Source organism: Pectinophora gossypiella, chromosome 23 (assembly GCF_024362695.1).
Source record: "Pectinophora gossypiella chromosome 23, ilPecGoss1.1, whole genome shotgun sequence".
In the NCBI taxonomy this organism is placed as follows: Eukaryota; Metazoa; Arthropoda; class Insecta; order Lepidoptera; family Gelechiidae; genus Pectinophora; species Pectinophora gossypiella.
The window spans coordinates 5,774,699-5,792,930 of NC_065426.1; the positions used below are offsets into that span (position 1 = coordinate 5,774,699).

General features: G+C 39.8%; 3 protein-coding genes across 3 annotated transcripts in view; 2 read left to right on the forward strand and 1 right to left on the reverse strand.

Moving 5' to 3' along the window:
• The window catches only part of LOC126377626 (uncharacterized), a 154,881-nt gene that overhangs the window by 70,948 nt on the left and 65,701 nt on the right, over positions 1-18,232 (forward strand). The gene's annotated exons all lie outside the window — the stretch shown is intronic.
• The window catches only part of LOC126377588 (uncharacterized), a 448,572-nt gene that overhangs the window by 58,342 nt on the left and 371,998 nt on the right, over positions 1-18,232 (forward strand). The gene's annotated exons all lie outside the window — the stretch shown is intronic.
• LOC126377616 (lysozyme) overlaps positions 1-18,232 on the reverse strand; it is a 51,201-nt gene that overhangs the window by 19,528 nt on the left and 13,441 nt on the right. The window contains exon 3 of the mRNA XM_050025459.1: positions 6,447-6,535. Coding sequence (XP_049881416.1) covers positions 6,447-6,535 — 89 coding nt within the window. The remainder of the gene's footprint in view (positions 1-6,446; positions 6,536-18,232) is intronic.

Below are 18,232 nucleotides of genomic sequence, written 5' to 3' on the forward strand. Positions count from 1 at the left end.
GAATAGGATAGGAGGTTTTGTTCCAGAAAATCAATCACATCAGAATGTAATTCTTCTAAAAGGCGCTTACGTCCTTTTCACTATAAGGCAAGGCTACAGAGAAGTTTCGATAGAGTGAAAATAGTATTAATACATAATAATATCCGCTACTTGGCTACATTATAAATTTATGCTTCGTGAATAATTTGGACTTTCTGGTCCCATGTCAGTCAATTTCAAACAAATCTCGTTTGAAAGATTATACCCTTATATTGTATGTCTGTTTCACTGCTGGTACGACCAACCAACGGCCTCTGTGGTCCAGTGGTTGAGCGTTGGGCTCACGATCCGGAGGCCCCGGGTTCGATTCCCGGTGGGGACATATCAAAAAAATCACTTTGTGATCCCTAGTCTGGTTAGGACATTACAGGCTGATCACCCGATTGTCCGAAAGTAAGATGATCCGTGCTTCGGAAGTCACGTTAAACCGTTGGTCCCGGTTACTACTTATTGATGTAAGTATGTAGTCGTTTCAAGAGCCATGTCGGGCGGCTCAATAGTAACCCTGACACCAGGGTTGTTGAGGCTGGTATTCCACCCACACGATAAGAAAACGGCTGGTAGGTACATTGCTTTCTAAAGCCTATTTTCCGGGATATTTTAACCAAACAATTAAAAAAAAAAGCCGTTTTTCTGCGCATGGAAAAAGGAATAATACTACTTCGCTCCCCACCATCGCGGCTGAGCTAGGTTTACCTCACCCCCCGTCGGTCTTACTTTAGTCTTTAATCGTATGGGCGCCAGGCGTCACACACACAGATGCGCGTGTATGACAATGTGTCCAAGGTGTGCTTTAGGGCAGGCAACACACAAGTATTAGGAGTGTAGGTATGTATGTACGAAGAAATTACATTTCAAACCTGATGCAAGTTGCAGTCTGTAATGTGATCGATCCAACAACACTGTAGCGGCAATGCAAATGGCACCTCGAGCTCACCGCGGGTGCGGCTGCCATTGTGACGTCACCTGCCAGACATCTGGATGCCTCTAGCCGATTCATTAGAGGCTCCAGCGGTTGGGAGTTGCGGTTTCATAGAGAATCTATTTATTGATGAGGAACGGTAAATTATTATGGAAGCTAAAGCTGCCCGTGCCTGGAATTTAGGGTGGTATTAATAAACGAATCTCAGCTGAGATTGCCCTCAAGATCATGCTCAAGTCTCTGTTTTTATATGAGAACTGTCACATTGATATGATCTTGAGGGTAGTCTCGAAGCTGAGATTAGTTTATTAATACCACCCTAAGACTGAGAAGAAGGGTTTTTCGCTCTCATAGGGTGATATCCCTTGGCAGCGGAGAACTCCATTCACCCTAAGGTTGCCTGGAAGAAATTGCTATTTAGCAATAAGGCCACCGATTGTACTTCGCTTGTCACATTTGTAATTGTTTTTAGTGTTTTATATGTGCAATAAAGCGTTTTTGTATTGTATTGTATGTCAACAGCTGGTTCATGTAAGGCTTTTAGTTTATTTTTATTATATTTTTATTTATATTAACCCTGCAGACACTTCCTAAGTTACAGTTAAAGGGACGGATGATTGACAACTGTTAATTATAAAATGAATGAATAACCCGGGCGAATTAAATAATTGTTTTGTATGTTGTGTACAATAAAGTATATTTGTATTTGTGATTCCGTGCTTTGGAAGGTTCGTTATGCCGTTGGTCCCTCCTACTGCTTACTGTACTCGTTACTCTCAGGAGCCTATGGTTGCTTAATAGTAAACCTGACACCAAGTTCCTGAGGTTGATCAACAATGTCACAACCAGATTGAAGCTGCTTATCATCCTTAGCGACTGGTACGTCGTAATAGAGAACTTAAGGGTTTTAAAGGACGCTCAAATAACGATACGGTTCATATTCATCTTAAGATTCGAATTAGTACCTAAAGTTTTGCTTCCTTCACATTTGGCAGCACTTAATATTCCAAAATTGAATTTAAGAGCTCATTATAGCATTTTTTTAGTTATGTCTACTGCTGAGGATCTGTAAATGGCTGTTTGTTTCTTATTATTAACTAGCTGTTGGTATTCCAATAAAAAAAGAAAAAAATATTTCAGAATATTTCAAAAGTGGAATCAGGATCGTGTTACAAATGGAATACCGTGATCCCTGCTTACCCCAACGTGGAAATAAGTATGTGTGTGATGAATTTTATTAAGAACTATTTAAATCGGCGCATTTAGGCCTCAGTGTCCAATCTAAAAGATTTATCAGGACAATGCTATGCCATCAGAATGCACTGACTGCCCCGATCGCTGTCTCAATACAAAGCAAATTGCGAACGCCACCCTTGTTCCAAGACAAAGGCGATCATTTCACGGGAATTGAATCGAGGAGAATATCTTATTCGACGGATTTTACAGAATTCAATCCCGTTCTGAGGTGACGTTCAGTGAATTCGAAACAGAGGTGACGATTCAATGGGGAAGGAGTTGGAATATAGTGAACGTTTGACGCGGTTAGGATTCAGGTTTCGATTTGGTAACATGTCTTGTCTGGAATTGATACAGAGGTAGATAGTATATAGTTTATGTAGCTACATAAGTCGTTAATAACTATCAATTCGCACTGGGCCCGCGTGATGGTTTAAAGCCCGATCTCCCTATCCATCCATAGGGAAGGCCCGTGCCCCAGCAGTGGGGACGTTAATGGGCTGATGATGAATAAGAAAGAATGAAAGAAAGAAAGAAACATTTATTACTTCCGGACACCACAGACAGACAGGTGCATTACATTCATTCAACACAGGACAGAAACCGGCGTGAGCCACGACGCTGGTATTCTGCGGGCCCTGCCGAGTGAGGCCACGGACATCGCGGTATATATATGTACATAGATACATACTACTTACTTAAACTTACATATAATTATTTAGTATTACAAAATATTACAAAATACGAATACGTGGTATTATTCTTTATGCGTAGGGCTCAGGTGCATAGTACTGCTACGGCATTGTAAAGCTATGTTCAGATAGCGAGTTTGATTTGTTACAAATCTAAATCTAGATAGAAAATGACACTTCCATATTTTGAGTGAGCTAACCGTCCCTTATCTGGCTACAATTATTCACGGGTTAACTACCACCGGTGTGATATCACTGTAGCTTCCACGGGACTGATTAGTTAGTCAAATTAGACTGATTTATACGCAGGACGATTGATACTAGCAAATTGTGAATTGATTCAAATATTACCAACTTTTGGGCGTCTAAAATATATTTAAATGCTTTTGTTTTTATAGCACTTACCTGTGCTTAGGGGAACTCACAAAAATCATTCAAATTTTTACTTGATTGTTGAATGCATTTTGTTTGTATGTATTTTTTATGTAGTTATAGTTATATTGATGTATCTTAAATAAATAAAAAATAAATAAACTACTAGTCCACGGAGGCTCTTGCGGATGATATCGTGCTTGGGAGGTCACATCAAGCCCTTTTATAATATGTTTATTACAATTGTATCTAGGTACCTATTTCTAAATTGATTTTTAAATATGGAATTTATATACTTACTAGATGTCGCGTGGTTCGCTCGCAGCAAGCTGCTCGCGTGTCCTGTATTAGTTCGAAGCTTTTTCCGGCCATTTTTTACCGCGATAGAATTTGACCAAGACTTAAATAGGTCTCGTGAAATCAAAAAAGTTCTAGGTGCTATAGTTTTGCCAAGTTATCGCCTCCGTCGTCCAGTTAGAACGTTGGGCTTACGACCTGGTGGTACGGGTATCGAAATGTTTGTTAAAATATCCTTTGTTTGTATAGGACTTTGCAGGCAGTCACCTAAATGTCCGAAAAACTTAGATTTTTTCGTGCTTCAAAAGGCTCGTTAACCAGTTGGTCTCGGCTATTAGCCGTATAAACACCTCCACCAATCCGCAGTGGAGCAGCGTTATGGAGTATGCTCCATACCCCCTCTGGTTAATTGAGAGGAGGCCTGTGCCCAGCAGTGGGTCGTATATAGGCTGATTATGTTATAGGTATGTACTCGTATGTATGTCATGCTTGCGCCAAATATCCAAAAATACATTTTATGGTTCTACGAACCCTTTCAACCTGTACTAATACCTCTTTTGGTAAATTTGAAAATTATCAAACGAACTGAAATAATTAAATATTACTGTAATATAAATGGCAAATACGGCAGAAGCGCAAATTATTAATACTATACGAATTAAATTCAACGATCGCTGTTCGTCATTTGACTGAAATTAAATGTATCGTTTGGTAACCACTTAATTTGATAATTTATAATTAATAATAGGCTGTCTATCTAGTATAGACCAGTTATTTCGTTCGGCAATTAATAATACAGGAAATGATAATCGCTGGCAATACCGACTAAAAGATTTTAGTTTTACATAGATTTATAAATATTAGCCTACGCGCACACTTATATGTATAAAACTTTAATGAACAATGTGAACGAACTTTAACATCCAAGCATAGTATGGATACGCTAGCATAATTTAGAGGTAAGAATCTCTCTTATGACTTAAAGGTTCGACTGTGAGCGTTTAAAGAAAGAAAGATACATTTATTATTTTCGGACACAGACTGTTTCATCATGAGCCGATCTAACTGCTAAAAATTGCCCAAAGTCAAATCAACAAGGGATTTGACGCGGTCATACTTTTTATTTGATTTATATCAAAACAGCCTTGTGGAAGGCACGATAAGCCGTTGGTCCCGGTTACTACTTACTGATGTAAGTAAGTAGTCGTTACATGAGCCATGTCAGGGACCTTTGGCGGCTCTATAATAACCCACAGCATAGAAGAAGAGTAGTTTTAGGCGGATGAGACGTTCGTTATGTAAAATTTTACTATTCTACTCTACAATTCGTTTGTACAATAAAATACCATCTGTTCACAACTAGAAGAACACATTTTAAAACCAAACATATTTATTTTATAAGCTTTTTTATAATGTAAAAAAGTAAGTAAGCTTCACATGAGCTTTAAATTTATTTTCTGTCAAATTCAAAATATAACAAACCATAAACTCACGACTATTTACAACCAGGGTAAACAGAGACTATGGAATTCCATTTGCTTCGATCCTGACACACTTCTCTTGCTTCCTCCACATTCATCAATCGTTTCATACACGCACGCCGGTTCAGAGTAGATCGTACTGAACCTTTTCTAAGCATATCTCCAGTTTGGTCAATGTCCTTCTAGGTCTTCCTCTGCGAGCCCTAACACCAACCGTCGCTTTATATACTGCTTTTAGTATTTTCAAATATTGTCTGGTATTTTATTGTAAAAACGAATAGTGGAGTAGAATAGTATTTTTTTACATAACGTACGTCTCATCCGCCTAAAACTACTCTTCTTCTATAGTGTGGGTTGTGAGGTGAATTACCAACCTCATCAACCCTGGTGTCAGGGTTATTATTGAGCCGCCAAAGGCCGACTACTTACTTACATCAGTAAGTAGTAACCGGGACCAACGGCTTAACGTGCCTTCCTAAGCACGGATCATTTTACTTTTTGAACAATCAGGTGTCAAACTAGGTATCACAAAGTGATTTTCGTGATATGTCCCCACCGGGATATGAACCCGGGACATCCGGATCGTGAGTCAAACGCTCAAACTACTGGACCACGGAGGCCGCTATGTAGCAATGAGGCTGCTTATTGTACTCCTCTATTTCTCTTTTGATAAAAAGCTAAATATTTTATGTTTTATCGCTCTATCGCCGTCGCTTGGATAAACGTGCCAGATACTGAAGGAATACAGCTGCCTCCCTCAGGAATTAATTAACTTTGCCAAGTTATCCTCTCGACAGGTTATTTACGATATACGGAGAAAAGTCTCAGGTTATTATTAGGTACCCTATTGGGGACCTGTGTCTAGATTTTGGTGTTAATTATCGTATCTCGCGTTAGAAGTTCCGTTCGTAGTAATACCTGTGTCAAGATTTATAAATACTTACCGACCGCAGTGATGTCAACATTGCCTTTAATATGCCCATGGTTCTTTTTTGTTAATCTCTCTCTCTCAATAATATCAGTCATTCAATTGGTATGAATGCACGAAACTTCAATCTTCAACTATTTTCGATATTTTATTTAATCTATACCGTATACAGGGTGTTAGTGACATCGTAACGAATACTGAGGGGGGTTATTCAGACCATGATTCTGAGTTGCTATCAAGTGGAATTTCCTGTCGGAAAATTCATGAAAATTTTAGTGTTTTTTTTTAATTATTTTCAGTTCTATACTTTCGATAGCAAATTCCGCTTGATGTCAACTCAGAATCATGGTCTGGATCATCCCTCAAATTTTTCGTTACGATGTCACTAACACTCTGTATACTATTTATACATCTCTGCCTACCCCTTCGGCGATGCTGGCGTGATGATAAGTTTTGTATTTATGACAAGTCAGTCTTACCTGAAACAGTCCATAGCTGGTGTACGCGTTGTTATGGTTGGTCACCTTATCTGTTGTCCTTCCGCTCGCGTGCTCGATCAGGCAGACCCCTGGGGAAACAAAACATATTGTTTAGTAACGGGTTCTGGTGGTTGAGCGTTAGGCTCACGATCTGGAACCCCACAGTTCGAATCCCGGTGGAGACATATCACAATAATCACTTTGTGATCAATAGTTTGGTTAGGACGTTATAAGCTGATCACCTGATTGTCCGAAAGTAAGATTATCCGTGCTTCGGTAGGCACCGTCGTAAGCCGTTAAGCCGTTGGGCTTACTGTAGTAAGTAGTCGTTACATGAGTAATGTCAGGGGCCTTTGGCGGCTCAATAATATCCGAAGAAGTAGGTGGTAGGCAGACTTAGGCAGATAGAATCATAGTCATCATCATCAGCCGTACGACGCCCACTGTTGGGCATAGGCCTCCCCCAAGGATCTCCACGACGATCGGTCCTGCGCTGCCCGCATCCAGCGGCTTCCCGCGACCTTCACCAGATCGTCGGTCCACCTTGTAGCGGGCCTACCCACTGAGCGTCGTCCGACATGCGGCCGCCACTCCAGAACCCTTCCGCCCCAGCGGCCATCGGTTCTCCTCGCCATGTGTCCTGCCCACTGCCACTTCAGCTTTGCAATTCTCCGAGCTATGTCGGTGACTTTAGTTCTCCTGCGGATCTCCTCATTTCTGATTCGATCAAGCAGGGAAATACCAAGCATAGCTCTCTCCATTGCCCGCTGAGCGACACCGAGCCTCCTCACGAGACCCATAGTAAGCGGCCACGAATCATAGTACAAGAATAATTTTAAAAAGCATCCAGTGTCCTTATTACAGTTTTTATAATAAAAAAAATCCCACTTTGGGAATATTCCCGGGAATGTCACATCCGTGAATATGAAGGTACACACAATCATGGTATAAGAAAACTAGGTATGCTCAATACTATGACCAGCCGCCATTGCTAGCCCTTTGACGACGTAAGTGTTACCACTGGATGTAAATTTTATTATTGAAAATTAATAGAATTACTGAGTAATGTATTTAATTACTATTACTTGTCACATGTACAAAAATTATTAACACTGTAAGTAATTTTTTTCTAATTTCCTTGCAAAGTAAATGTAAAAACATTCTTCGTGGGTAATTTATTTTTTACGAAATGGCAACGCCTCGGGTGAAATGCCGTCAGCTGGGCTAACCTTAAAATGTTAGCTGTCACTTTTGAGCATACCTGGTTTTCTTATACGATGGGTACAGTCATGCAATATTTTGTACCCACTTTAGAACCCTGACGCACTATCATATTTGACATTTAATGACACTTGCGGTAATTTGTCATTTTGTAATTTGTCAAAAAAGTTAATGTGACATGGTTTCAAAGTGAATACATATTAGTACTCGTGACCGTACACACATCGAGGCATGCGGCGCATGGCGGCGTGCGGGGCAGATGCTTCGGAATGTATCTTTTCTCCCTAAGTCTTCTAGTAATATTGATACTCCCTTCTCGCAACAAGAATAAAACACCAAAACATGTAGATCCACACCAAATCCACACTTCAAACCAAAACCGGGAAAAACGTTTGGAAATAAACCAGCAGCGTTGTTTAAGTAAATTAAATTCTGCGACTTTCAAATTCTTAATTCTTATAATAACATTACAGTGCTCGCGTCAATGCCAGTGATTCAGCGGTAAAAAGTGTTTGTTTTTAAGTTCATCATCATCTCACTAGCATTATCCCGTTTTTCACAGGATCCGCTTACTTAGCCTAAAGATTTGACTGATTTGTTTGATGTTCCAACGCGCGAACTGAAAACCAGCCCAATACGGGTTAAGTCACATACCTCCGAAAATGCATTACTCGGGAATGTGGGTTTCCTCACGATGTTTCCCTTCACCGCTGAGCACGTGATAATCATTTACTTATTCGAAAACAAATTCGACAATCATTTAGTTTAGGCCTATGCTGGATTCAAACTTGTGACCTCAATGTGAAAGGCAAGCGGTATACCAACTTTTATATGCGCAAATGTCAAAAAACAATATTGCGTTTTTTAGATATATTGCTTCGATGTGGCTTTTTATTCCCCAGTTATCCCTTTATGATTCCCAGTCCGCTGGATGCGCCAACTGGACCCATACCTGAAGGCTTCTACAAACCAAACGAATTACCAGACGCGACCCTAATAGGCATTCAAGGGAAACCCGAGGCTGACAGATCTCCTATTTGCATAAAAACGGGACATCATTCAAATTACAAAACACTCCAATATCCCCTTTCATTTAAGTTTAAAATTGTTAGCGGAGACTATACGCCTTGTCTTTTGTTTTCAAGTTAAGCTCCCTACAGTCTTGTTTTGCTGTCTAGTTCATTCATTAGTCAAGTTAAGTGTGTATTTAAATGTACGATAAGGTGCAAAAGTCCCATCAGTTTCTTGCATAGTAATAAAGTAACTGGTTGCACTTAAGACCAAAATTTTATAATTATGACAACTAACGGTTCATAATTTCACCACTCTTCTTCTCTTCTATCGCGTGGGTTGTGGGTGGATTACCCTTCATCAACCCTGGTGTCAGAGTTACTATTAAACCGCCAAAGGCCCCTGATATAACTCATGTAACGCTTACGTACTTACATCAGTAAGTAGTAACCGGGACCAACGGCTTAACGTGCCTTCCGAAGCACGGACCGTCTTACTTTCGGACAATCAGGTGATCAGCCTGTTATGTCCTAATCAAACTAGGGATCACAAAAATGATTTTTGTGATTTTGTCACCACCGGGATTCGAACCCGGGACCTCCGGATCGTGAGCCCAATGCTAAACCACTGGACCACGGAGGCCGTTACTACTGTTTATAAATAATTCGCTGGGCTCACTTTTGCTCGTTGATTACAAAAAAAGCAAGAAACACAACATAACATAACCTCACGAATATATCCCAATTGGTATCTCACGTTCATCCATCGTAAGATGAACTGAGTCCCCACACCTCACCAAGCTTTCTGTTAGACCAACGTTACAGGTGAGCCGTATCGCCGTCTGTAATGGTCGAGCCAACTGTGTAATTAAAAACTGCATCGCATCTGTGACATGCTGCTGGTCGACATACGTCAGGAGTGCAATATAAATAAATTTAGTAAATCTTTATTTAAACATCTTATGCAAAAGATCTCTTAGCTGCAAGCTAACTGTAAGTATTTAAAACATAATAACATTAAGCGAACTCCACTCCCACAGACAAACCGAGGAATTGGTTTTGTGGGGTTTTTATTGTACCAATATTTTTTGTATTTTTTATGAAAAATAAACATTTTACTTACTTACTGTCTGTTAAGAAGTAAGTTGTTCTAATTACGGGGGCACACCTACCATAACGGGACACCATGACTAAGCCTATGCTTTCTGTCCGTCTATGTATTCTAACATATCTATTGAACCGTAATATCTAGTGTTAGATAGACCAGCATCGATCGGCCTAATCTCGACTGACACATCAGATCACTGTGCTAATGAACGTCACAACACTAGCTTTAGTATTTTGACAGATCTAACCCATTGTAGCTATTATAAAACACTAGCGACCCGCCCCCGCTTCGCTCGGGTGCAATGTCGAGGAAAAAATGAAATTATTTACGACATCACATTAAAAACCTCAAAAATAACAGTATTTCTCCACTATTTAATGGATATTATTATACATATAAACCTTTCTCTTGAATAACTCTATCTAATAAAAAAAAAAAAACTGCATCAAAATCCGTTGCGTAGTTTTGAAGATTTAAGCGTACATAGGGATATAGGGACAGAAAAAGGGACTTTGTTTTATACTATGTAGTGATTATCTATGGATGGGCGGGTGTAAAAACAAATTGTTTTAAGGACTGTATATGCGTTGCGGAACGACAAAATCGGGACTCGTCGTCACGCCGAGCGGATTAATACTGACTGCTGCGGATATGGAACAAAGAAATTCAGTCTGCAAAGTTAAATGGAAAAGCACATGACCTGATGGCAACGCGGCCGTCCTCAGCCGGCGTGGTACGAAAACACTGGTTGATGACAATACACTTCGATCAAACAACACAGTGACGCAAGGCAAATTTTATAATAGCGAAATTGCGGAATTAATAGCTTCGATCGCCATCGACTCGCAAAGAAGAATCGCCAAGACATGGCCTTTTACGTAAAATACGAATTTAATTTGCTCCAGCCCGTGCGTATTGACAAGAAACTTTTCGCCATCTTCTTTTTTCTTTTTTAACACCTCCAAGCGACGGAACGCGGAACTATCGCGTTATCTTTTTTCTCGTTCGCGCAACGACGATAGGTATGTGCGAAAAGAGGAAGGGAACAGGAAGTGACGCGAATATAGGTAGCAATCACAATTCTGATACGACACAATTAATAATCCCAAAAAATACATTTTCATCTAAAATTATGCCAAGAGGAGATCATATCGATCGCAATGTCAGAAAGTTATCAAGTCTCATGTAGAACCAAGCTTCTAACTCTTCACGCCCTAACTATACAAGTTCACAAAGTCGTTAGGCAATATATCTCCTGCCCGTTCATTTTCAGAAAAGGTAGGTTAGTGCACTCCCATGCCCCCAGGTTATGGCGCAACCAATCTACTTATATTGAAAAATAATCACTAATTGTACTGAAACAGACGTTCTGTTTTAGACTAGCCAGTTGAAATTGTCACAGATTGGGTATGCGTCATTATGGTTGATTTACTATCAAATAATAAAAAAAAATAAGTATAAAGAGGGGCCTTTATATAAAGAAAGGTGTTTTTTTTTTAAATAAAAAACATTTTATGTCGGCCAATATGGACTCCTTTCGACATATATGGAGCCGACAACATTCCAACTGTCGAAGGCTTCTCCTGCAGAGTGTGCGGTAGAATTTGCCACTCCAGAATTGGCTTGCACAACCAATAAAAAAGTGAATGACTCTGGGGTAATGATAATCATGAATCGTCTGAAACAGACTTATGAGGCCTTTGATGGACCCTTTGCGATCCAAGACAGCATTGAACGAATGAAGACAGCATCGAAGAGATTTTTTTCTAACATGAATATGGTTATTTCTTGGATTGTGGGATATATAGTAGACGATATGTTGTATGGAGCAATTGGGCGATGATGTGCTTCTTCTTTCGTATGGGTTCTGAGGTGAATGACCGATCTCATCAACTCAGGTGTTAGGGTTACTATGGAGCCGCTAAAGGCCCCTGACATGGCTCTTGTAACGACTACATACGTAGTCACATCTCCCTTGCATTATCCCGTTTTTCACAGGGTTCGCTTACCTAACCTGAATATTTAACAGGTCCGGTTTTTTACAGAAGAGACTGCCTGTCTAATCTTCAATCCTACGAAGGGAAAACCAGCCCAATACAGATTAGGTCACATACCTCGGAAAAGTATTTCTCAGGGATGTGGGTTTCGTCACGATGTTTTTCTTTACCGCTGAGCACGTGATAATCATTTATGACCCAAACATGAATTTGAAAACAAATTCGACAATTATTGGTTTAGGCCTGTGCTGGATTCGAACCTACGACCTCAAAGTGAGAGGCAAGCGTTCTACCATCTGGGCTACCACGACACCCTGGACTACATACTTACGTACAATAATGTGCTGATAATTTGTCATGTTTCTATTTGGTGACTGCGGTTTATCATTTTGATAATTTGTGGTTCTGCTCACCTCGACTAGGGCGTTTTTATACATGCCTATATGTATTATGTTTATATTAAGAGTTGCGTAACAATTTGAGGCTCTGCCAACTCAATTGTGGATCACAAGCGTGAATTTATGTATGTTTGTATACTAATTTAAGTGGGCTAATAGAGCTATGAGCGTATCTAGTGCTAACGAAGCCATTACTGGCATACAGTTGGCAAGTACTAGCATAACACAGCTTTGACACTGCACTGTGATGCATATTAGCATTAACGTGTGTTAGAATTAGGCCGCGCTTAGGCCTCGATTATGGAAAAGTGATGTATCGCGCGGCGCGTGACAAATGTGTATGGACGCTCTCATAGGTCGCTATATGTTTGAATTTACCGCTGAAAATACATCACTGATTAGACTGGTAGAATGGCACTATAGATTAGATTCAAGTAACCATAACGATTCCTGCACCTCTCAATTTTATTTTAGTTATACCCGTCATTTTCTTATCCGCCGAAAAGGAAAGGGACGGATGACTGACAACTGTTAATTTTAAATTGAATGAATAACCCAGGCGAATAAAGTAGACACCTCGTTGGTATGCAACCCGTTTGACGTGTGCTGTCAACTTAATGCTATCGGGTTATTGGCTAATATATCAATCAGGGAGGGTTTTTAAAATTCTTGTTTAAAATTGACGTGTGTTCCATAAATTTTATGCGTGTCGATTGCCAATCCCATATCTATAAAGGGTGTTAGTGACATCGTAATGAATACTATGAGGGATGATTCAGTCCATGATTCAGAGTTGATATCAAGAGGAAAATTCATGAAAATGTTAGTGTCTTTTTTAAATTGTTTTCATACTATTGCGACGTTTGCGCACCTTAATATATCCTGCGTATCTGACCGCTTCATCATCATTATTGCCAAGGAAAATTCCACTTGTCACACATTGTATGTACGGTCACGAGCATTAATATGTATACACTTTGGTACCAAGTCACATTAACTTTTATGACAAATTGAACTGTAAGTCTCACTAAATGTCAAATATGTTAGTGCGACAGAGTTCTAAAGTGGATACATTATATTGCTCATGACTGTACATGTACGTATACTCAAAAGCAGAGTATGTGGTAGGTCTTGGATAATTTAAACATTGTTTTAAGCACCCGGTTATAGCTAGATGGCTCGATTGTACATAGTTTGGATAGCTAGAATCCCTCGAGGTTGTTGCAGTCTTAGCTGTGAGTTAATCAAGCTGTTACATACACTAATATTACGCAGACGGGCTTAAGTACAGGCTGTTAGTGACATCGTAACGAATACTGAGGGGGATGATTCAGAACATGATTCCGTATTACGTCAAGTGGATTTTTTGTCAGAAAATTCATGAAATTTTTAGTGTTTTTTAATTTTTTTTCGTTCCATACTTTTGCGACGGAAAATTCTACTTGAGATCAACTCAAAACCATGGCCTGATTCGTCCCTCAAAGTTTTCGTTACGATGTCACTAACACCCTCTATACACATACTTAGGTACATGTATACGAGTAGATGTGTATAAGCGTGGTTGTAATGTATTATACACTCATATCCGTACGAGAGCAACGTGGTGGAGTAGGCTCCATACCCCAGGCAGAACAACTGTGGACTCGTATTAGCACGACCAAGATACCTCTGAATATCTTCTGATAACTTGTAACCACTTTTGATACAATGTCCTTAGATGCAGAAGATCATTCTTTCTCTAATATATCATCGCTAATTTAAGAGCCACGCTCTAGTCGGCGTAGCATTCTCCATGCTTCTTTTTAGGGAAAAATAGGGCAGTGGTTTCCCTCTTGCCTTCCGCTCCGCAGTACTTTGTCTGACGCGAGTGGATGGCGCCCAGAGTAGTCTATTAATTAGTTGTAAATCTACCAATGATATCCACCACACCGGGACACTGGCAGCCGTGGTAGCTTAGTTGAAAAACGCTTGATTCGCATTGTGAGATCGCACGGGCCTGAACCGATGATATCTTAGGACTTCAGGAAATATACCTAACTGCAAGTTGTATTGTGTTCCTGTGTATTCCTATAGGGATTACGGATTGGATTTGTATCTGTTTGTTTATGTTGTGGCGGGCGGTATTACTCCAACTTTCATCCTACTATTCCCAAATACTGAATGAAGCAATCCATCTCCATTTACCGTCATCCCGTTTTTCACAGGGTCCGCTTACCTAAACTGAACATTTGACAGGTCCGGTTTTTTACAGAAGCAATTGCCTTCCAAGCCCAAGAGAAAATCAACCCAATTAGGTCATAGGTCACATACTTACCTACTTTCGAAAACACAACGACAAAACCCTTGCCGCATAAATGAACAATGTCATAATACAAAATCAAACTTCCTAATACAATATTATCCGAGATGCGAACCGAGTCAGCGTGATTGCTAAAGTCAGCTAATGTTCCTTGAATAAAGTTGAATAGTTGCTGGATGCATACAGCTTAGCTCAGGGACTTGCCTTTGGGATTTGAGCATTCTTAAGGCACTATCTCACTAGGACACCATTATGGTGTCACCACGGTAGCACCACCAACAAAATGCAGTTGTATAATGTGTACCTCGGATGCGCAACCAATTTGTTATCGAGCAACTAATGCCAGAAACTGAATCTCGCATAATATCCTGCTGGTGGCGCAACCACAGTGTCTTAGTGAAATAAGAGTCCTTTGCCCTGGTTTATAACGACGGGGCACGTTGCGAAAACAAACTCTTCATAAACACTCTTATACGTCGCCGTATGTTTGAATTTGCCGCGCGACTCGCCGCTCAGCTCCTTGCGAAATGTGATACTACGAGCTAGGTTTTTTAATCTAAGCTCTCCATACATAGAGGTGGTTACGCGATCTGCAAACTTTGCCGGCATTGAGCCGCCCTGCGGTCAATTTCTATGTGCATAAACCCGTTCTGTGTCCGAACATTACAACTTACTCCCGACCCAGAATGACCCCGATGTTTTAAGACTTTAAAAATGCCCGTTTCATTATCTCTCTAGCCTTATCCCGTTTCTACAGGGTCCGCTTATTTAATTTGAAGATTTTACAGGTCCGATTTTTTACAGAAGCAAATGCCTGTCTGATCTTCCAACCTGCAAAAGGAAAACAAGCTCAATACAGATTAGGTCACATACTTCCGGAACGCATTTTTCAGGCATGTGGGTTTTAATAGATAAAGAAGCGATATCAAAAAACATGAAATTAATATTGCTACAGTTTACTAAAAGTGACTCCTGTTTAATAAAAAATATAGTTTTTGCATAGTAGAATCAACCCGGCTAAATTCTGTGCATAATGTTGAATAGTATAACCTAGCAGTGTGTACACAGTAGCTTAGCTCGGGCCATGCCCCAGGGATTTGAGCAGTCTTAGCTGTTGCCATTTCAACAGCCCTCGTTATTAATGTACACGTAGATTGCTGATTCAGAATTATTATGGAACACTCCCACAATGGCATCCCAAAATAAAATTAATTAATTAATATTAGATTTTATTTTATCCATCCGACTGAGATATAGTCGTGATCTTTTATGTTGGTTCTTATGCGGAGTAATTAGATAGAAATTTAATATTACTTACATCTTTTTGTTTCTTAAATCCGCATAAGATTACGAGTCGCTGTGTGGATATTAATATAATATATATTATATATTATTATTATTTGTATATTATTCTATTTCTCTTTTGTTTTGTATTTTGTTTTTTCCTGTTTGTGCAATAAAGTATTTGTTATGTTATGTTATGTTATAACGTATTTTATCCTTTAGTAGTTACAGGAAACTATTGTCATATCTACATGTAATGTCATATTTAATTAAAATATATACGTAATAAATGGGTATATGTATGTATGTATTTATATTTATATATTTCTATTTTATTTTTATCTATTTTACTTTTATTTGTTTTTTTTATTTATAGTATTTATTATTTTATACTAGATGTTGCACTGTCCCGCACCAAATTGTAATAATGTTTCCTATCCACTGGTTGCCTGGAAGAAATTGCTGCATAGCAATAAGGCCGCCAGATTGTACTGTATCTATCATCATCTGTGTTAATTTGCTTTGTATGTTGTGTGCAATAAAGTATATTTGATTTGATTTGATTTGATAAGACCCAACATATTACATAAGTTCACGACTGTATCCCAATTGGGTAATCAGAGGTACATCCATCGCACGATGAACTAAATACCCACACTTCACCGAACTTTCTGTCAGACCAACATTAGTTTCCAATATGATAAGCTACATACATACATACATAAACTCACGCCCGTAATCCCAAATGGGGTGGGCAGAGCCACAAGTAATCAAATACAACTTGCAGCCACTGTTGATACGAAGTCCTAAGATGGATATGATGAACCTTATGGTGATAAGGGATCAGCCTATCGCCCATAACATTAGTCCATCATGTTAGAGAACTCAATCCCTCTGTCGGTTTAAACGACATGCCCGGGAAGACAAGCAGCTGAACGTGTTCTATGTTTTTTATTTGCTCCCAGAACAGCATACAAGCATTGTATTGTATGATAAGCTAACACTAACAATAACAGCCTCCCTGGTCTAGTGGAGCGTTAGGCTCACGATCTGGAGGTCCCGGTTCGATTCATGATGGGGACATTGTCGAAATCACTTTGTGAGACTGTCCTTTATTCGGTAAGGACTTTTCAGGCTTGAATCACCTGATTGTCCGAAAAAGTAAGATGATTCCGTGCACGTTAAGCCGTTGGTCCCAGCTATTAGCCGTAAAAACACCTCCACCAACCCGTATTGGAGCAGCGTGGTGGAGTATGCTCCATACCCCCTCCGGTTGATTGAGGAGAGGCTTGTGCCCAGCAGTGGGATGTATATAGGCTGTTTATGTATGATAAGCTGTTTCATGCGAGATATGCTGATCACCATGATTATCCATCATTCGTCTTTAATGGGTCTTAGTTGTCTTTTGTTAACCCTCCAGTTGATGGAGGAGAGGGGAGCATTGATGTATAATATTATGTTACTATACCACACCCCGAGTACTTCATACAAAACTACTCTTTTTACACAGACACTACACATTGGCGTTATCTTCCACGCGCAACTGTCTGACGCCGAAACAATTGAAGACTAAAGTAAGACCGAGGGAAGGTGAGGGAAATCTAGCTCAGCCACTGGTGGGGAGCGGAGAGTTGCCGTTGCGGGAGGTGTGTTTGTGAGGCTGTTTATGTTATGTTATTGTTAAGCATGTGAATATCGGGAGCGAGAAGCAGAGGCGACAAGCAAACTCACGGGCTAGTTGCACACTGTTTTATTAGATAAAGAGGAATTACCGTCGCTAGTGTTCTTTTGTAGAGGGTTTTGTATGTTATCGAATTCATAAAATGATTATCACGTGCTCAGCGTTGAAGGAAAACATGAGGAAACCCACATTCCCGAGAAATGTATTTTCGGAGGTACGTGACCTAATTTTATTGGGCTGGTTTTCCCTTCGCGCGTTGGAAGGACAGACAGGCAGTCGCTTCTGTAAAAAACCGGACCTGTCAAATCTTCAGGTTAGGTAAGCGGACCCTGTGAAAAACGGGATAATGCTAGGGAGATGATGGTTTAGTAGTCTATTGTACACTATGATTAGAATATACCTATCTGTCAGTAATGCTAAAAGCTAACGTATCCATTTTATACTAAATAGCTGAAGTGTACCTAGTTAAAACCCTGCGGGATCCCCGCCGTCTTGACTTCCGCCTCAGTGGCTGCACATTATTAATGCACCATTCTAATTCAGCGCATAACGTTCGCTGAGATAATATCATGTGATAATATGAAGGAACATTTACATTAGTGAGCCATTTCAGATTTTGGTATTTGCGTACAAGTTATCGGTGTTAGAATCTGCTCTCAAGTTTTGAACTCAATGCTTGCACTTATTCTTAGTTTCATCCATATTCCTTAAACGCGAACACACTCTCACATTAATCATCATAGTTAATTTGATTTTTGTTTAGAATTTTATTTACTTAAGTAGATTTT